Source organism: Hordeum vulgare, chromosome 3H (genome assembly GCF_904849725.1).
Source record: "Hordeum vulgare subsp. vulgare chromosome 3H, MorexV3_pseudomolecules_assembly, whole genome shotgun sequence".
Lineage (NCBI taxonomy): Eukaryota > Viridiplantae > Streptophyta > Magnoliopsida > Poales > Poaceae > Hordeum > Hordeum vulgare.
The window spans coordinates 571128865-571147621 of NC_058520.1; the positions used below are offsets into that span (position 1 = coordinate 571128865).

The 18757-nt window shown below is 42.3% G+C and overlaps 1 protein-coding gene across 1 annotated transcript; it reads left to right on the forward strand.

Annotated features, from left to right (window-relative positions):
* Positions 1 to 6279: 6279 nt before the first annotated feature.
* On the forward strand, positions 6280 to 11076 carry LOC123442064 (protein SMAX1-LIKE 3-like). The gene is made up of 4 exons (XM_045118179.1): positions 6280 to 6878; positions 8352 to 8499; positions 8596 to 9237; positions 10717 to 11076. The coding sequence occupies exons 1-4, from the start codon at positions 6280 to 6282 to the stop codon at positions 11074 to 11076; spliced, it is 1749 nt and encodes a 582-aa protein (XP_044974114.1).
* Positions 11077 to 18757: the final 7681 nt, after the last annotated feature.

Genomic DNA, 18757 nt, shown 5'->3' on the forward strand with positions numbered 1-18757 from the left:
TTCCGGGTGGGGGTTGTGGATGGTGGCGCTGGTGACTAGGCTGGGGCGCTGTGGTGGTGGAGGCGATGTGGCGCTAGATGTGGGTGGTGGTGGAGACGATGGAGCGCCAGGAGGGTGGATGGAGGTGGGGGAAGAAGGGTGGGAATGAAGGGTGGGTTCGTTCAGGGGTGAAGGTGGAGTGGGAGGGTTGGGCTTTGGGTTACCGCAGTTTATCGGTTGTCGTGCGGTTAACGTCAGGTTGACGAAGTAGTGTAGAAGTGTTAGCAAAATAAGCGAAATTGTTAGCAGAATAAGACTCTTAAGGGTGCATAATAGTTTATTCTTCACCCGAGATAATCATACGGTCAATTTACAAATAAATTACATTTGAAATATAAATAGTTATGTTTATATTGAATCACTACGTAAAATTTGACAAAGAAAAGTATAAGTCACAAGAACAGAAAAATGAATTTATTGTATTATTTGCACTATTTCTGTATGTTCGTAATTTTATGTGACATAAAATATTTTTACATTGATTATATTTTTTTACGATCTCTTTTTAAGTATAAAATAAGACAAAATTTACGGAATATAAAATTACGATGCATTGATGTTAAAATAGAGGGGATGAAGAATAACTATTCCTCAACCACGGTGACGAATAGCGCGAGCCTATATATATATATATATATTGCACCACTAGTTGCCCAGGCTCCTAGGCTCCTAGGTGCTCAGGCTCCTTGCCTTTCCACCACTAGATTGCATTTAGATGTGTGTTGTTGTAACGGGTATGTTTGTTAACGGATTATTACATTTGAAACAGCCAATCAAAATAATTATGACATAATTACTAATTGATTGCCATAAATAAGGCCCCACGCACCATGCATGATAACATTTCATGTTGAGAGACATAATAGGAGATAAAAAGTAATAATTAATGTGTGGTGATTATTTGTCTTCTATTTCTTGCCATGTTTGATGTTGCATAGATGGAAGGTATATGATACTCATTAGGAAGAAAGAAAAACTACTAGCATGGGTATCTTTAGTATGCTTATATTTTTATTAGGCACAATACCCTGAGTATGTGTATTTTGTTTAGGTACAACACCAACATATAAATATTTTAGTTAGGTATAATACCCAACAACCATAAATATTTATGGATATGCAAGATGCTCAATATATTTTCATGTATGTACATACTCAAAGTATTTCTCCACAACTACATACCCAACGTCAAATGCATGAGTAGATACCCAGAAAATTATTTATATGTGACTTTATGGATACGTACACATAAATTTCACATCTAGGTATGTACATACCGAGAAATATCTTGAGTATGAACTTATATATTGGATACTGTCAAGTTTCACATATTCATATCAGGTAGACACATACCAAAAAATATGACAGGTATATTCATACAAAGGAATAAAAACGAGACGTACCAACTTAGAAAGTTTAAAAAGATTGACGCCATCTCAAACATGGATATTTTTACATGCAAGTAAATTAGGAAACAAATCAATGATCGTGCACGTCAATTGAAAACAAAAAGCCTTAACGGGTTGGACCCGATCAAGGTGCCCAGGCACCTAGGTGTCCCAAACAATTTACCTATATATGTAATCATGTGCTCACTTTAACGCTTCTTTCTTTTTTTAGCCCTCCGGATCAAGCCAAACTTTCGTAAGGAGACGAGGCCCAAAAAAGGTTGCGCTAGGATGAAAGGTTCATGATCACATAAGTCGTGGGAAATGGTCAATCGATTGCTCCCAAGCGGACAAAGAACGCATTTGTACATCCGTGCGGAGTTGTTGTTAGGGGCAGCGTTCCGATAACAATCCACAAATGGAATAAGAAGAAGGATCTGAAGTTTCTTATGTCCATGATAGACTAAAAGATGATTTTTGGACCTCGCTGATGACAAATTTCAGCCTACCGCTAGAGGAGGATCCGAATAACCCAGTTATAGAGTGAAAGGTCAAGGCGTTTGCTCTTAAGAAGATGGCAGAACTATTCAAGAATTGGAGGAAACATTTGAACACAAAGTTTGTCGAGAAAGATGAGACTCTAGAGTTCATCGGTCAATATGAGAAGATCAGAGATCACTGGCCCGCATTGTTGGCCTACAAGAAATCGAATAAGGGTAAGCAAAGGTCAGAGACAAACAAGCGAAATGCTGCAAAGAAGAAGTATCACCATATCAAGGGGTGAGGTGGCTACAACAAAGCCCGGCCGTTGTGGGACAAAGGTGAGCAAGACCTTCTTGCTAAAGGGGTCTGACTAGCGACATTGCGTTGGCCAGATCGGTCAAGGACTTGGTTCTTTGGGGTTGGGGGAACTTCGGACCGAGAATCAGGGAAGTGCGTTTGGATGAACGAACAACTTCAATACCCATTACCAAGCTTGAGGAGGCAATCAAGGCAGCGCAGGAAGGGACGTTCATTCTCGATAGAGAGAAGGACGAGTTGACAGAGGCCCTCGGGAATCACGAACACGATGCACATCAGGCTCCGTTCCCTGGGAGCACAGGTTTCCCGACAACGATGGTTATAGAAGCCGACAGAGAAAGAAAAAAGAGGAAGCAACCGAAATGCAGAAGCTCAGTGCAAGATTAGCGAAACTAGAGGAACTTGAGAGCGAGCGATCTACCGTCCAACCATCTCAGCGGCATGAAGATCCTTCCATGGGCGCTACCACAGAAGCTACCCCACCATCTCAGTGGAGAAGCAGTGTGGATTCCACGGAGCTCGTTCATCCTGATTTCACGGCTCCTCGCTACCCCGTGGAGAGTATCACGGAGGCTGAACATTGTGTGCTAATGGAGAAATGACATGTCATTACCTTGTAGGCGGCGCTCGGCTCCGTTCTACCTCCTTGAGCTGAGGGAACTTTCCACTACCGTTCGATTCCACATGTCTATGCTATTGTGAAAGTGGATGAAATAATGGATGGATTTGAGGAGTTGGAGCTTGACTACCCTACAAGTGAAGGTGAGATTCATGTGGAAAATGCTTTAAGGTCTACATGTCTATGGAGAAAGGAGTACATCAAGCTTCTAAACTGGACGCCTCGGCAGACTGATCAGCGGACTCCGCCTCCTCCTCCTCCGCCTCGTCCGGCGCGTGAGCACACTCCGCATCCTCCGACGCATGAGCGCACTCTGCCTCCTCCTCCTCTGCCTCGTCCGGCGCGTGAGCACACTCCGCCTCCTCTGACGTGTGAGCGCACTCCGCCTCCTCCGACGCGTGAATGCACTCCGCTTCCTCCTCTGCCGCCTCCTCCGACGCGTGAGCGCACTCCGCCTCCTTCTCTGCCTCCTCCTGCACGTCAGCAATGGCGGAACAGAGATGTCGCCGCTCCGACGGCTAGCGGTACAAGAGGCGGGAAGATATTCAAATTTGGTCCAAGCCTCAAGGCTCCTCCAAAGTTACCATATGAGAGGACTAAGGAGGGAAACGCAGAAATTGTGGCCACCTATAATAAGGAATTTTTTGCACCAAAACGTCCACCTCCAAAGGAGAAAGTTGATCTGGTAAAAGCGAAGCGCTGTCTGGATGCCCTTGAGCGACCACCACCGGTACCGCGTCCGCTGCCATCACACTATGAGCGAACTATTCAAAAGACATACGTTAAAGCAAAGCAGTCGGAAAGCTTAAGTACCAGTGGTTCGAGAAATGGGAAAACAATTCCCCAACTCGACGAACAGGAGAAGCAATCGTGCCCCCCGCTCAAGGTGTTTACCGATGTCGCTAATGTTGATCCGGGGATAGTGGCCGCTAATTATCCTGGTTTCACCCTTGCTGATTTCGTAAGCCATAATGTACAGTTCGAAACTGCAACGATAGTAGCCCTTAGATACGAGCACGGGAAGGCTATCGTCAAACCGGAGCAGTTGACGGAACTATTAACAATGATGCCAAGACTACATGATTGGTACTTGAAAGCCTGCAAGGACGGGACCAACAGTACCTACGTGGGAATTAAAGATAAGCATTTTTACAATGGAAATGGGTCGTTGTTTGTTAAATTTGATAAATTATTTCAGTTATACAATCAACGATCGTTGGTTCCTATTGTCTGTAAGTATTATTTTTACAATTAAGTCTCTAGCTCAACTCCTTCATTATTGCATGTGTAATTATCCTTACTATATTAGGCAGATTGAAGATCCTCGAATACAAAAGCGAGGTCATTTCTCTCTATATATGTTCATGACGATGTTGTGTAATTAATGGTTCCTTCATTTGCTTACTAGCTAGCGTCGAATTCTCTCTATGTGTTCTAGCTACCGTCGACCAAGCACGGAGAAAGAGAGGTCACTTCTCTCCATATGTAGTAGCTAGCTAACACAATATGAAACCCCTAATAGAACCCTCCAAAACCCCTAACCCCCCTCCCCCCGCCGTCGCCCTTTTCAAATAAAAAAACAAAAAACTCAGCACCTGTGAGCTGCTGACGCGTACCTGTCTTTTGTTCCCGGTTGGTGTTACGAACCGGGACTAAAGGTCCTCCTGCCTGGGCGTCCCGCAGCGGGCACATGGAACACATTTGTCCCGGTTCATAAGCCAATCAGGACTAAAGGTTTGAACCTTTAGTCCCGATTGTTCAGTTCCGGTTGAAAAACCGGGACTAATGGTCCTTTTCCTACTAGTGATATAATCTCTCTGTCGACCTCCTGATCCACCACGGTACCCTAACCAGCCGTCTTCACGCCGCCAATATGACTAGATCACGTTGTTCCTCATCGTCATCCGCCACAACGATCCTCAAACCAAATCAACGGAATTACCTTCCATGTGGGACTTTACCACCACCTTCGCTCCTATTGTCCTTCATCGACGATGTCCTCTTTCACTCACGGTCCTTGATTTCTCCGACAATCTTCCTCGACGCCTCTCCGATCTCATCGACGTTCCTCTACACAACGACACTCACGTTTCAGCAGGCGTTGCGCAATGTGCATGTGCTTTTTTTTTATCGATTTGATATCTTCCGGTTGAATTGTCTACTCCAGCTTTTACTTGCCAACGATCTTACTTTTGCAATTTTTTGTGATTGCCTTGGTGGACTGCAGATCCTATCATCCTAATTCCGTGGGTTCTTAATGTCCCCTGAATTCTGGGGCTTAATTGCTCAGATTTGGATGATGACAATTTATGCATTCACATGTTTATTACTCCCTCCGTTCCTAAATATAAGACCTTTTAGAGATTGCACTATGGACTATATACGTATGTATATAGACATATTTTAAAGTATAGATTCACTTATTTTGCTTCGTATGTAGTCTATAGTGTAATCTCTAGAAGGTCTTATATTTAGGAACGGAGGGAGTACTTCCATCTTGTGGATCCTGCTGTGTTCATTCGTATTTTGTTATATGGAAGCAATTTTTGACATCATTGGGAGCAAACGAACATTGGTTTGTAAGGGAATTCAACTCTCGTGTTAAAGCAATGTTGCTACAGAACAAGAAAGCAAATCACATGTATTTTTTGCATATCAGTTGGTCTACTACTGTAGCAGAGAATGATACTAAAGAAAGGATTTATTTTTTTATGATACACCGAATGATAACTTATGAAGCTGTATAAAAAAAATTCCACAGGCAGAACACATTCAATATATTCATAAAACGAAAAGGAAGCACACAATAAAAAGTTACGACGCTTTATAAAATTTATATATGTAGCAACTGCAACCAATATAATTTGAAACGGTGAGTACATAGATCAGTGAAGTACATAGATTAGTGAGTACATAGATTAGTGATTTTCGGAAGCCCTCAAACGGTCAACCCCCACCCATCCCACGTACTATGAGTGGTGTATCCAAAGAGTGATTATCGGAGTACATAGATTGATCGGGGTAATTTGAAAACTCGCCGTAGGGAAGGAAACATGCAACCATACTTATCCACCACTCATCCAGACTTGCATCCGACGGTCTAGAACTGGTCTGATATACAAAGCAAAAAATCAGTGAAGAAGATCAACTGACGAAGTTGTGGTCCTCGAGATCTACGTACTGTACTATATAGATTCCGGCTAAAACCATCACAACCTGCGATATCGACCTTACCTGCGTAACTGCGTCTGCGTGCAGTGGAGCGCAATTACTCCTGCATCTGCATGCATGCCGACCTCCGTGCGACGGCCTGTCTCTGCATGCACGCGCATAAATCTCTGGGCCGCGTCTCCCTGAAACAAGAGGCATAAACGCCTACGTACGTCTACTACACTCGACGACTACGTGGTAGCTAGGTTGGCACGGTCGAGCATGCGGATCTCCGGCGGGCAAGCTCTCGGGGAGGAGGCGGCCGGCATGGTGCGGCAGGCAGTTAGCCTGGCATTGCGGAGGGGGCACGCGCAGGTAACACCGCTCCACATCACCAGCGCAATGCTCTCGGCGTCTACGGCATGCACCCTCCGCGCCGCCTGCGTGAGGTCCCAGTCACACCTGCTGCAACACAACGCGCTCGACCTCTGTCTAGGCCTCGCGCTCGACGGCCTCGCTGTGGCAAGGCCAGCATCCGCCGCGAGCTGCCGATGTGGCGACCACGTCGACCCGCCGGCACTGTCGAACGCGTTCGTGGCCGCGCTGAAGCGGGCGCATGCGCAGTGTCGCATGCGCGCCGTGAGCGGCGACAAGGTCGAGCTCAAGCAGCTAGTCGTCTCCATCCTCGACGACCCCAGCGTCGACCGCGTCATGCGCGCGGCCGGCTTCTCGAGCTCCCAGGTCAGGGAAGCTGTTATTTCTTTGGACGTCCCGAGGTTTCCTGATCGGGTTTTCCCGAATATTAGGGCTGGAGGACAACCATCTCTCCAGACCGTCCCGGAGCTTCACTTGCCAGTCGTGCCCGACGTCCCAGAAGCAAGGTACCTGGAGGACAAGGTGTTTTTTAGCTTTCTCTCTTCTTAACTAGGGCTTGGTGTTTCGTTGCCTTGGCCATGAGAATGGCACGGAATGTTTTTTTCTTATAAGTACAGTAAAATGAAATCGATCACATACACTCATCTCTATAAACGCACGTCTTTATAAACGCAAGCACACATGCATGCTCTTATCCTATGAAAATCTCTGAAAGACTGAACCGGCATATCATCTTGAGATTCATGAAGTCCCCGCAAACATCTTCGTAGTCGACAAGAATGTCTCCTTTGACTGAAGGCACATCGTTGAAAACCTGAAATAAATTCAAAAAATGCAATCTATAAATCTGGGACTTGAAGGATAGGGCATATATATCATTGTCCTTCTAACCTAATCACGGGTTAGTTCACAATGATGCGGAACCTTACTTCGTAGGTTATCTAGATTTCTATTTTTTCCGCTTCTTCATATTGGCTTCACGTCCCCATTGGTGTGTCGATGTTGATGACACATGGTTTGTCATGTTTGGGAACCAACCTTCTGGATATAAAGGCTTCTCGTTACTGAAATACTCTCTTCACCCCATTATATAGAGCATGTAAGCATTTAGCACGGAAATTAACACAAAGCTGGCCGCAAATTATTAAGCCATAGTTACAGGAAGTTTTCATTCTGAATTTGGCTGAAACTGTACCAAACGGGAGCTAGAGCCCTCCTAGCTCCACCACTTCTATAGTCATGTATCTCGAACAGAGATATTACTAGAGTCATCATATTCAACGCTCGTAGCAAAGGGATTTCCTCCAAGCCCCTAAACGCTCCAATATTGGTGAACCCAATAATTTCATATATTTTTTATATTTTACATATTTCAGAAAATATCTGTCCACGATTAACCCATTTTTAATATAAATCAAACCACTTTACATAAGGGGCAAAATCATATATTGCAAAAAAAAAATGTTCATACACATCATATAAAAGTTGTATCTTTGAAATGAATTTCCATCCCATGTTTAACTCCCTCTGTAAACAACGCAATACGTTTTAAGTCACTGCTCTAGTGACCTAAAATGTCTTATATTTGTTTACAGAGTGAGTATTATATTCATATATTTTATTATAGAAGTGTCGAAATATTTGAAACAAAATTTCATGTACTTCAAATGAATTGTGCGTACATGTCTAGACATATAACTTTCATAACGTTCAAATATTTACCACCAAATGAAATGTAAAAATATTTAAAAAAGTAATTGCATGAGAAAATAAAAAACAGTACAGAGAATGGAGAAAATGAATTTTTTTAAAACAAGAATAGAATTTTGTTTGGGCGACAATCCGTTGCTATATATGGACGTTGAATAGGATCTAGTGCACACATGCATGCAGCTTCAGTAATCCACTATTCCCATGAAATTTGTTTGAAGTAAATCAATATCTAGACATGCACACTTATTTTCTCTGTTCTCTTGCAGTGAGTGTGAAGCTAGCGAAGCAAAATCAGGAGCAAGGCGTCCGGCCTTCTTTGGCGGCACCGACGTTGTCCCAACTACGGCGAGCCTTCCTCCGTGGCTGCGCCGCTACAAAGATACAACATACTGCGGCACCAGTGTTCATGCAGACGTACGTATAACACATCCACGTAGATACATGTCTCTACAGCATCTCACTCATGAAATCATGATCCGATTGCCCGGCCGCGAGCCGTTACGCATGCAGGCTACCTGCCGCCGGCCGAAGTTCACGGAGCTCACCGCGCAAAATCTCAAGATCCTGTGCGACGAGCTCAAGCTGCGCTTTCCATGGCACCGGAACATCGTCCCTGGTATATCGAGCATGGTGCTCCGGTGCCGATCCGGTGTGAAGAGGAGGAGGGCGGGGGACAAGTCTTCTAGCTCGTCGTCCCCGTCCATGACAACCTGGCTGCTCTTCCATGGAAGGGACGGTGGCGGCAAGAAAGCGGTTGCTCGGGAGCTCGCGAGGCTCGTGTTTGGCTCCCACGCCGACTTCGCCGACCTGCAGCTGCAGGGTATCCCCGACATTCCCGCACGCTCCACCAAACTAGCCCTCAAGAGGCAGAGATCCCCGGAGAACGACGGTGGCATCGGAGCGAGGCTGTTCGAAGCGATCCTGGAGAACCCTCACCGCGTTTTATTCATCGACGGTGTCGACCGACTGGATCGCGATTCAGAAATGCGCATCAAGGACACGATCGCGGGAGGAACAATGGTGGGGGGATACAATGGCGATGTGGTGGGATTGGAGGATGCCATCGTAGTGCTGAGCTCTGACGTGTTGGACTCCTCTTCCTCCCCACGGGTGAAGCAAAACCGCAAGGAAGGTGAAGCCACGGAGATGGAAGTGAGATCCCGTCGTCGTCTTAGCTGGGATTTGAATGCTTGTGGAATGTGTGGCGAAGAGGAGGAAGGCGGTGGTTTGGCTGATGATGACGGGATTCTGAATGCCGTGGATGGTGTTTTCCTTTTCAATTAGCACAAAAGAGTTCCTTCGTTATACCCCTCTACCTATTTTGAACGATTTTTTTCTGTTGAATTTGAATTATTATTTTTAATATGGACAATGGACAGTCTCGGATCAAGTATCATGGTTTAATGTCTACTATGACTTCTTCTATCATGTATAAACTTTTTGAAGTATGTCAAATTGTCAACACAAAAGTGGACATAGATTTTTCTTATTTTCTATGTTGATGGTTGGATGCCTCGGCAGGTAGGTCCATTTCTAGCTCCATCTTTCCACTCTAAAATCTTGTATTTCTCCAATTTTTGTGTAAGCTTGGGGTCTCCACGGGGAAATAATGGGAATAAGATGATTTTACTTCCAAAATTTTAAAGAATTTTTGCCTTTTTTACTATCTTGGTACATTTTACCAATGAGATTTGAGTTTATGTGAAGTAGCTCTTAGGTCGCATAAAAGTCTCCCAAACCGCACCTCATCAAAAAGCATGTTCATTACTCTCTCCGTCTCAGTTTATAAGTCATTTTAGGTTGTACACGCGACCAAGACGAAGATGAAAACAAGAGAAACTAATGTTAATTTGCTAATTAATATCCTTGCATGCAATCAATTAATCAATGCATGTCGTGCTACTTAGTCTCAAGTCATTAAAAACATACACGTTCTACATCTCTTATTAGTTGATTCATTTATTCATATCAAAAAAATAAAAAACAAGGTAAAAGTTAATGCACCGCGCCTTAGTGTTTTGAAATTATTTGATTTCGTAAGATGACTTACAAACCGGAACTGGGATAGGTCACATTGACAAAGTGGTCCAACTTCCATTATGCGGGGCTTTCTATTTCTTCTCCTCAATATCAAGAGTAGAAATTAAAGAGGGACACACAAGGGAAACCTTCAATCGACCAACATTGGTTCATCCCGAGAGGCATGTACTGTAATAGTAGAGGTCTCGGGGACTCCACTAAAGATTTATGTATTGTTGATTGTGTGCGGGATATAGCTAGGACTCACAATCACAGAAACAAGTAGACATGACTTGCCAGTGTCTATCATTAGACCTTGTACAATGTAATATGCTTAGGGAAAGTAGACAAGTAGACATGACTTGCCATTTTCCTCCCCACATGAGGCAGCTTGGCTGTTTAATTAGTGTCTATCATTAGACCTTGTACAATGTAATATGCTTAGGGAAAGTGTTTTAAAAATAAATTAGATTTTTCTTAAGCATAGGTGCTTATTTATATATGATAAACGCTTAATTAGACATCCTTCTGTAGAAATAAGCATCGATGCTTAAAAAAATTGGTTTATTTTTTTAATCACCTCCTCTAAGGCCCTTTTTGTTTGGGCTACAGATTCCTGAAATCAGCTGTGGATTGGATTCCAGAGAATCAGTTGTAGCTGTAGATTTTGCGAATCAGAAACTAGCTATTTGTTTACCAGCCTGTAGAAAAACCAAAGTGTTGTCAAATGTCTACAATGTCCCTGGATCCACGTTGGCTATTGTTGTGGATCTGCGAGGCAGCAGCACCAGGAAACGAGGCAGCAACACACGGAAGCAGAGCAAAGCAGCAGCATCGGCTGTTGATGTTGATTTGCTAGGGGCGGCAACAAAGGAGCCGGCCATCAGCAGGAACGACGCATCTCAGGGCTTGGATGCAGTAGAGGGTGTGCGTGGTTGGGGCAGCGCAGATCGACTTTGCGACGACAGGTAGAGCAGGAGATCGTGAGGTGGCAGAGGTCGGAGAGGCGAATGTGTTTGGATCCTACCGCCATGGATGCCAATGCGTAGATCCGGGTCGGCGTCTGGATCAATGGAGAGCAGCAAGAGGTGGATGGAGGTCAGGTAGGAGTGGAGCAGCCGGATCCCTACCCAAACTTGGCGACAGGGGTGGCTAGATGGAGGGGCTGGTACATTCGCCATGTGCGGGGTAGCTCTCTTCTCCTATCTGCGCTCGACGGTGGACGGAGGTCAGGGAATGGCATATGTCTTGTAATAACAGGGAGAAAACTAGGTATACTTTTGTTGGGGTAAGTGGCAGCCCGGGAATCACCGAATTCGCAGCTTCCGGTTCGGGACGCCTCGCAGTGTAATTTTTAGAATCGATTCCTAGAATCTATGGTTGGTAGCTGACTGTTTGTTTGCGATTCAGATTTTCCGAAGAGTAGAATCCCGGAATCAGAAGCCGAATCTCAAACAAAGGCCACCTAAGTATCTTGCATTGTATGATGCCTTAGCGTCTATCTTTGAAAACTAGGGCGCTTAGCTATTTCCTAATTTTGTGATATTTAATTCATTTTTGTCTGCAAGAGCCTACACAAGTGCCTCCCATTGGAGATGCTCTTATGTACGCTTCCCATCCTTTTCCACGCCTCTCTCCATTTGGATTTGTTTCCTCCCATTTTTGTCTTTTTTTTCATCGATTTACTCCCAAAAAAATCAACTGTCGCACCTCTTATTGATTTACTAAGGGGCCTGCTACGCATCCACCGGTGGATGTTTACTAAACATCCATCACTCGGAGGGCCGTCCGATCTACACGTAGCTGTCGGATCTGCTCCGGTCAGGCACCCCATAATTCCTGAAACGATGGCTGAGTTGCAGAAACTTTCGCTTTGTTGCAAGAAATAAACTTTGGACCCGTTAATTCCTGAAACAACGGTCGAGTTTCAGAAACAATTTGCTTGTTGCAGAATTTTTTTTTCTTCGTCTTTCTGCAACATAGGTACTTTTGCGGGAGAATTTTTTGCAACAAATGTCATGTTTCAGGAATTTTTACAACAAAGGTCAAGTTGCGGAAATTTTTTGCAACGTTCATGGGCGGCATGGGCGGCTGGCGGCAGCCTGATGGTCAGAACATAAATCTTTAGTAGACCACTGCAACATCGTATATGTTTCAGAAACATAGTCTTTGTTGCAGAACCGCATAGTCACTTGGACATGTGTCTTACGGGGGAGGTGGCTGATGCGGCCATTATAATCCGCCGGTTGATGGTTAGCTTTTTCCATTTACTAAGTAAAATTATGTTTTTCTGATAAGCCTATAATGCTTACCAAATAAGTGTTACAAAATAAAATCTTTATTTTTTCTACACAACCACAGTAATATGGGCAGTTAAATGGTGGGGAAACTTACTAAAAAAATTAGGACGACGCTATGCGTCGGCTGGCGAATATTTTCCTTCACGGCTGTTTAATCTTGGGCCATCTAATGATTCGACTCTTTTCTCATTATTGCAATAAAGGTAGAGTTGCAGAACCTTTTACAACATACCTCTTGTTGCAGAAACATTTAGAACGGATTTTTTTGTTAACTTTACTGAAACATGAGTGTTGAAGAAAACTCTTGCTTTTATTTTTCGCAGAAGAATTTATGTAACACAGATGATGTTGCAAAAAAATTGTCAAGACAGAGATATGCGTCCAATGATGAGGGTCCTAGCTGACCGATTAGAGATTGTGTTTCATCTGATCAAACTCATATCTAACGGCTGCCCATGTGGCAAAACTGTACTCCGATTGGCTGGCTGATTGCAATCATTGGTCAAAAAAATATGTGCCTGATGTGATGCATGTACAATTATCTAGTAATCCCTTGGTCTGTAATTATTTTTTACAAAATAAATAAAAATAAATATGTTTAAAACTAAAATACATCTAGACACATTCATTCATGTGTGACAGGTAATTCGGGATGGAGGAAGTATAGTTTTCTAAAATAAAGAAGAATGAAAAACAGCGCTCCTACCAGCTCCTAAAAGAACATAGGTTACGAGCAGGTGGCTTCAGTACGTGCGTTCTCAAAAGCCCAACTGTTTGTAGATGGATAGATATCTCAAAACTGCATTTAACACCTGGACGCGGCCGTAGACTAGCATGCATATAGTAAAGCTAAGCTTCATAGTAAAGCCAAGTGGCTCTAATTCCATTAGCTGACAGCAGAGGACGAGCGAACACATAATTCAACCTGTCTTCTCGTACAGTTGCATGTACGTACGACCGATACATTATGAAAGTACGCTTGCAGCGAGCAGGAGGACACATGTATAAATGCGAGAGCATCCTGGGGCTCCCAATAATCAAGTTGCCACCACGGCCGGAGTCATCCTCACCATCATCACTCGCCCAATCCCTGACTGCTATAAGGCCTAAAGATCGCAGGATCGATCGAGCATTGCGGTCCATCCCGGCCGGGCGGCCAGTCCCGTCACTAATGTCCATCTCAGCACCCAGGTTTGACACTCGCAGCGATCTTGGTGTGTGGTGAACTGGTGATGATGCATTGATGGCTGGGTTGCCTGCCCTGATCAAGCGCGCCTGCATGGACTACTTATGGCTCGTAGGACCACATGGTATCAGTACGTGATCTACCCATTGGGAATGGTTATTTGGAGTTTACGCATAATTTGCTCATGATAAGTACTACTCCCTCCGTCTCAAAATAACTGTCTCAAGCTTAATACAAATTTGTACTAGAGCTAGTACAAAGTTGAGACACTTATTTTGGGACTGAGGGAGTACTTTTTTTTTTGCGGGTCATGATAAATACTCCCTCTGTTTCTAAATATATTTTTTTAGAGGTTTCACTAATGGACTATGTAGGAATGTATATAGACATATTTTAGAGTGTAGATTCACTTATTTTCCAATGATCTGTCAACTCCGATAATACATTCTGTATCTGGATACCTCAAATTGAAAATCTAAAATCCATACTATTATATGCAACATAAACCTAATATTAAGCGGAGCTCTCGGCTCCACCGTGCCCATCGTCGGCAGTCGGCTATGCTTCCCAGGGGTTTGGTATAGTCGTCGGCGAGGTAGAGCAGGACATAGGACACGAGCCGGCTAACGGGACTCGAGGCGCCAAAGTCTCCCATGCCCTGTTCTTCCTCATCTGAGCACGCAACCTGGACGATGTCGGTGGACGTGAGATTGATGATGGGTCCGTCCTGACAGGAGTCGACGACATCCACCACAACGCGGGGTGGAACGTACGGGGTTCCTAAAAATGTGATTCCGCCTAGCCAACGTCCACCGTCGCGAAGGTTGTCGTCGCCTTCCATGCTCGTTACCTCGTACGACGGGCACGCCATGATGTTTACGTCGGAACACGCCCATGGTGCGTCCTCCAGGTCGGCGCGCCAACGAAGGGGTTGTGCGTCTCCTACCGCGTTCAGACGCGAGATGGACCACACCGCCTACGGTGAGGCTATGGCGGCGCCCTTACCGGCGGATCCATCCGCCATTTGGGTGAACGCAATGGATTTTCGACGGAGGGTGTCTAAGCGCTACAGTCAGACGGCCTCCTCTAGCGAGCGGAGGGAGCACAAGCCGGATGGTCATCTCATCCTCATGGCCGCTTGGGATGAGGTAATGATCGACGGATCTGAAGGAATGGAACTTGGATTCGCTGCATGCCATGCCGGAGAAGGCTGAAGATCACCGGACAGATATTTGGGTGACAAAGTGGAGTGGAGAGGAGGGAAGTGAAGTGGCTAGGGTTTGATCCACAAAGGGGATCGATACGTGTGTGTGTGTGTGTGTGTGTGTGTGTGTGTGTATATATATATATATATATATATATATATATATATATATATATATATATATATAGGGTCGGGTGGGCCAGCGTTGCCGAGTCCGATGTGGCGGACGCGCCCGGTCACACTTGGGCCTCGATATAACCGTCTCATATTTGGGCTGGATATGAGGGGTATCGATCAATCCAGACTTTTAAGGTCGGTTTCACGCGTCCGTCTAAATCGCGTTTTTGTAACCGAACATTGAACAGACTGTCCGTTCAAACGTATAATGAGGGTTGAGGCGACCTGTTGTAGATGCTCTAACTGATTCAAAATTGTGTATATCGATGTGAGATTCCTGCCATTGCTTAACAAAAATGGGTTAATATTCCTGCCATTTCTTTTGCGGTAAAACTGTCTAAACCCTTCTCTCTTTTTTTGCTGGAAAACTGGCTAAACCCTTCTCTCATTTTTAAAGGAAAACTTTCTAAACCCTTCAGACGTTGTTCGGTTCCTTCAAAATTAAAGGGGTTTGGAAGGGATTGAGAGGGATTAAATCTCCTACAAGTCAAATTTTACCTCAATCTTCTTCAATCCTCTTTAATCCCCTCCTCGATGGGATTAACCGAACAAGCCTTCAAGGAGCTTCACCTCCTGATTCATGCAGGGTAAGGATCTAAAGTTTAATTAAGAGGCATACGAATTTCAGTGTGATAATGTCATGGCTGGCCTTCCATCCCGTCTCTTCAATGGAGTTTGTTTTGATCCCACGGAAGCTTTAATACAATGCAGGGATCTGTTGCCAACCCAGAAGAAGATCGACTCATTCACTTCCTTGCAGTAATTTTGTTGCAATGCATTTCCTTGAAGGTACAGTGCTTAGATATTAACCCATTTTTGTGTCACCTATTGTAAATATGAATCTCCATGACCCATACATTAGTACATTACAGCTGCACACCCTCACATCTCTCTCTCTCTATCTCTCTCTACTATAGTTACACTTGCCGTTTTCATCCGGTTTTACATATAAAACAACAACTGAAGACAACATGGCCGAAGCAGTGTGCAAAAATTTGTGTGTAAAATTCAGGGGAAACGAATTTTCTTTCGGCTTCATTCATTGGGTTGACAGCAGAAGCGCAACGGGCTGGAAGACAGTTGCAAGCTACGGCCTATTAGGAGTCAAATTCTATTTAACGCTTGCATCTCCCGTTCCTGGGGACCTCCTATATGATGAATTTTGGGGACCTCCTATATGACGAATTTTTCGTCAAAGAAGAGCTCGACACATAGGGTCGAAAATAGTGGGGCCCTCCGGAATCAAACCCGCGACCTCACAATTCAACTGTGAGCCACTGGCCACTCCGATACACAGCACCTAACGAACATCTTAGTTCAAAACACTATAAAAATACATGGTACCATTGAGATTTATAAATTATTTCTTGAAAATTGCAAGCAACTTTGAAATGCTGCATCTTTTGAAAACTGAAGATGTTTTGATAGTCCAATATAAAAATGAAACATGAACAAAATTTGCAAATCCCAAACAGTTTCCAAAAACGAGAACAATTTCTCAAAACCTAACATTTTCTGACAAACGAACAAATGAGCAATACGAACATTATTATAAAATTTTAAATATTTTCTGAGATCATGAACGCTTTTCAATTTTTCAACAAAAATGGAAAGTAAGAGCATTTTTTAAATTCAGCACCAACAAAATAAAACATGAACTCTATTTTAAAGTGCAAACAAAATTTGTACTGTACATTTTTTGGGAAATGCCAACAGTATTTGAAACATGGGAATGTTTGTTGAAATTGCGAACAAAAATGTTGAAAACGCAAACATTTTTGAGACATGAACATTTTGTAAAAGTTTGGAATTTTTTTGAAAACGAGGACATTTTTTAAAATTCCTTAACAGTTTTTGAAACACGAACAATTTTATGAAACTGTGAAAAATTGAAAACATGACATTTTTTAAAAAAGTGAACAAATTTTGAAAACGAGAATGTTTTTTGCAATTCCTGAACATTTTTTTAAATGCAAACTATTTTACGAAACCGTGGTTGAAACAGACACATTTATTGAAATTGTGAGCAAATTTTATAAATGAGATTTCTTAATGGCCTGAAGAATTTTTGAAACACGAGCATTTTAAAAAATGTGAATAAATTTTTAAAAGAGGAACATTTAAAATAATCAACGAATATTTCGAATTTCCAATCAAAGGAGTAAACCATGAAAGATGCGAAAAGTTTGTGAACAACCTTTTGCAATTCAAAACAATAATGCTCCTGTTTTCCGCAACATCTTGAAAACATTTTGAATTGGTGAAAACATGGCTTTATTTATTCATGAACATATTTAGAAAGTGAAATTCGAGAACATTTTTTAAATTTGTGAACAAAACTCAAAAGGCGGACATTTTGTTATTTTGACAACAATTTTTGTAAACATAAACTTTTTTGAATTTGCGAACAAATTTCACAGAGAGAATATTTTTTAAAATTATGAACAAACTTTTTAAAATACAAAACAAATGATAAAACTAGAACAAAAATTAGTAATCTGTCTTTTTAAAAATAACGAATAAATTTATGCAAAAGCGTTTTTTAAAAAAATTCCTGAATTTCTTTTGAATTGGTGAAATCATTTTGCAAAATGATTTATTTATTTGTGAAAATATTTGGAAAGTGAAATTCCAGAATTTATTGAGATCCCTGGAACATTTTGTTATTTTGAGAACAAATTTTTGCGAACATTTGTTGAGATGCCTGGAACATTTTGTTATTTTGAGAACAAATATTTGCGAGCATTTGTTGAGATCCCTGGAACATTTTGTTGTTTTGAGAACAAATTTTGAAAACCTGAATATTTTTCTAATTTGCCACCAAATTTCAAAGGGAGAACATTTTCTAAAATTGTGAACAACATATTGAAAATGGAAACATTAATAATCTATCTTTTTTTGAAATTTCAAACAAATTTATCAAAATGGGAACATTTTTTTGAAAATTCCTGATATTCTTTTGAACTGTTGAAAACATTTTGAAACCATGGCTTTATTTATTCGTGAACATATTTGAAAAGTGAAATTCCAGAACATTTTTTCAATTTGTGAACAAAAATTCAAAGGCAGACATTTGTTGAGATCCCCAAAACATTTTGTTATTTTGAGGACAAATTTTGAAAACATATTTTTCTTAATTTGCAAAAACAAATTGAAATTGGGTACATATTTGAAATTCCCAAACATTTTCTGAATTTGTTAATGAAAATTAAAATGCAAACATTTCTAAAATATGAAATTCTACATTTTTTGAATTTTCAACATTTATGTAAATTAGAAAATTATATATTAAAATTCTAGTTATTTGGAATTTGTGAAGAAAATTTGAAAACAGGAAAAATTTGGATAGAAATGAACAAAGTTTTTAAAATGCCAACATTTTTTGTTAAAATATAAAAGTCGGAATAAATTAAAATAAAGGAAGGAAAATAAAAAAGAAACGAAGAAAATAAAAAAATAAAAAGGAAACAAGAAAGAAAAGGAAAAAAAGACTAAAAAGAAGGGAAAGATTTAAATCTGTCGATTGATCCTGCGCGTGGCATCCGCCACACATCCAACCGTCCAATTCGTTTTGATCAGGATGATCACATGAAGGGCGTATAGGTGACAAGAAACTTTCCGAAACGCTATCTTCGGTTAGATCCATGAAGTGTTGGCTTCAAGGTGTCAAAGTTGTAGGCCGGGCTTCGGATGCTACAAGCTTGTGTCGCTCACCACTGATTTTTGTGGACGGAATTCACGAAGTGATGCTACAATTGCTTTAGACGGAAGTTCCGCAACAAAGGT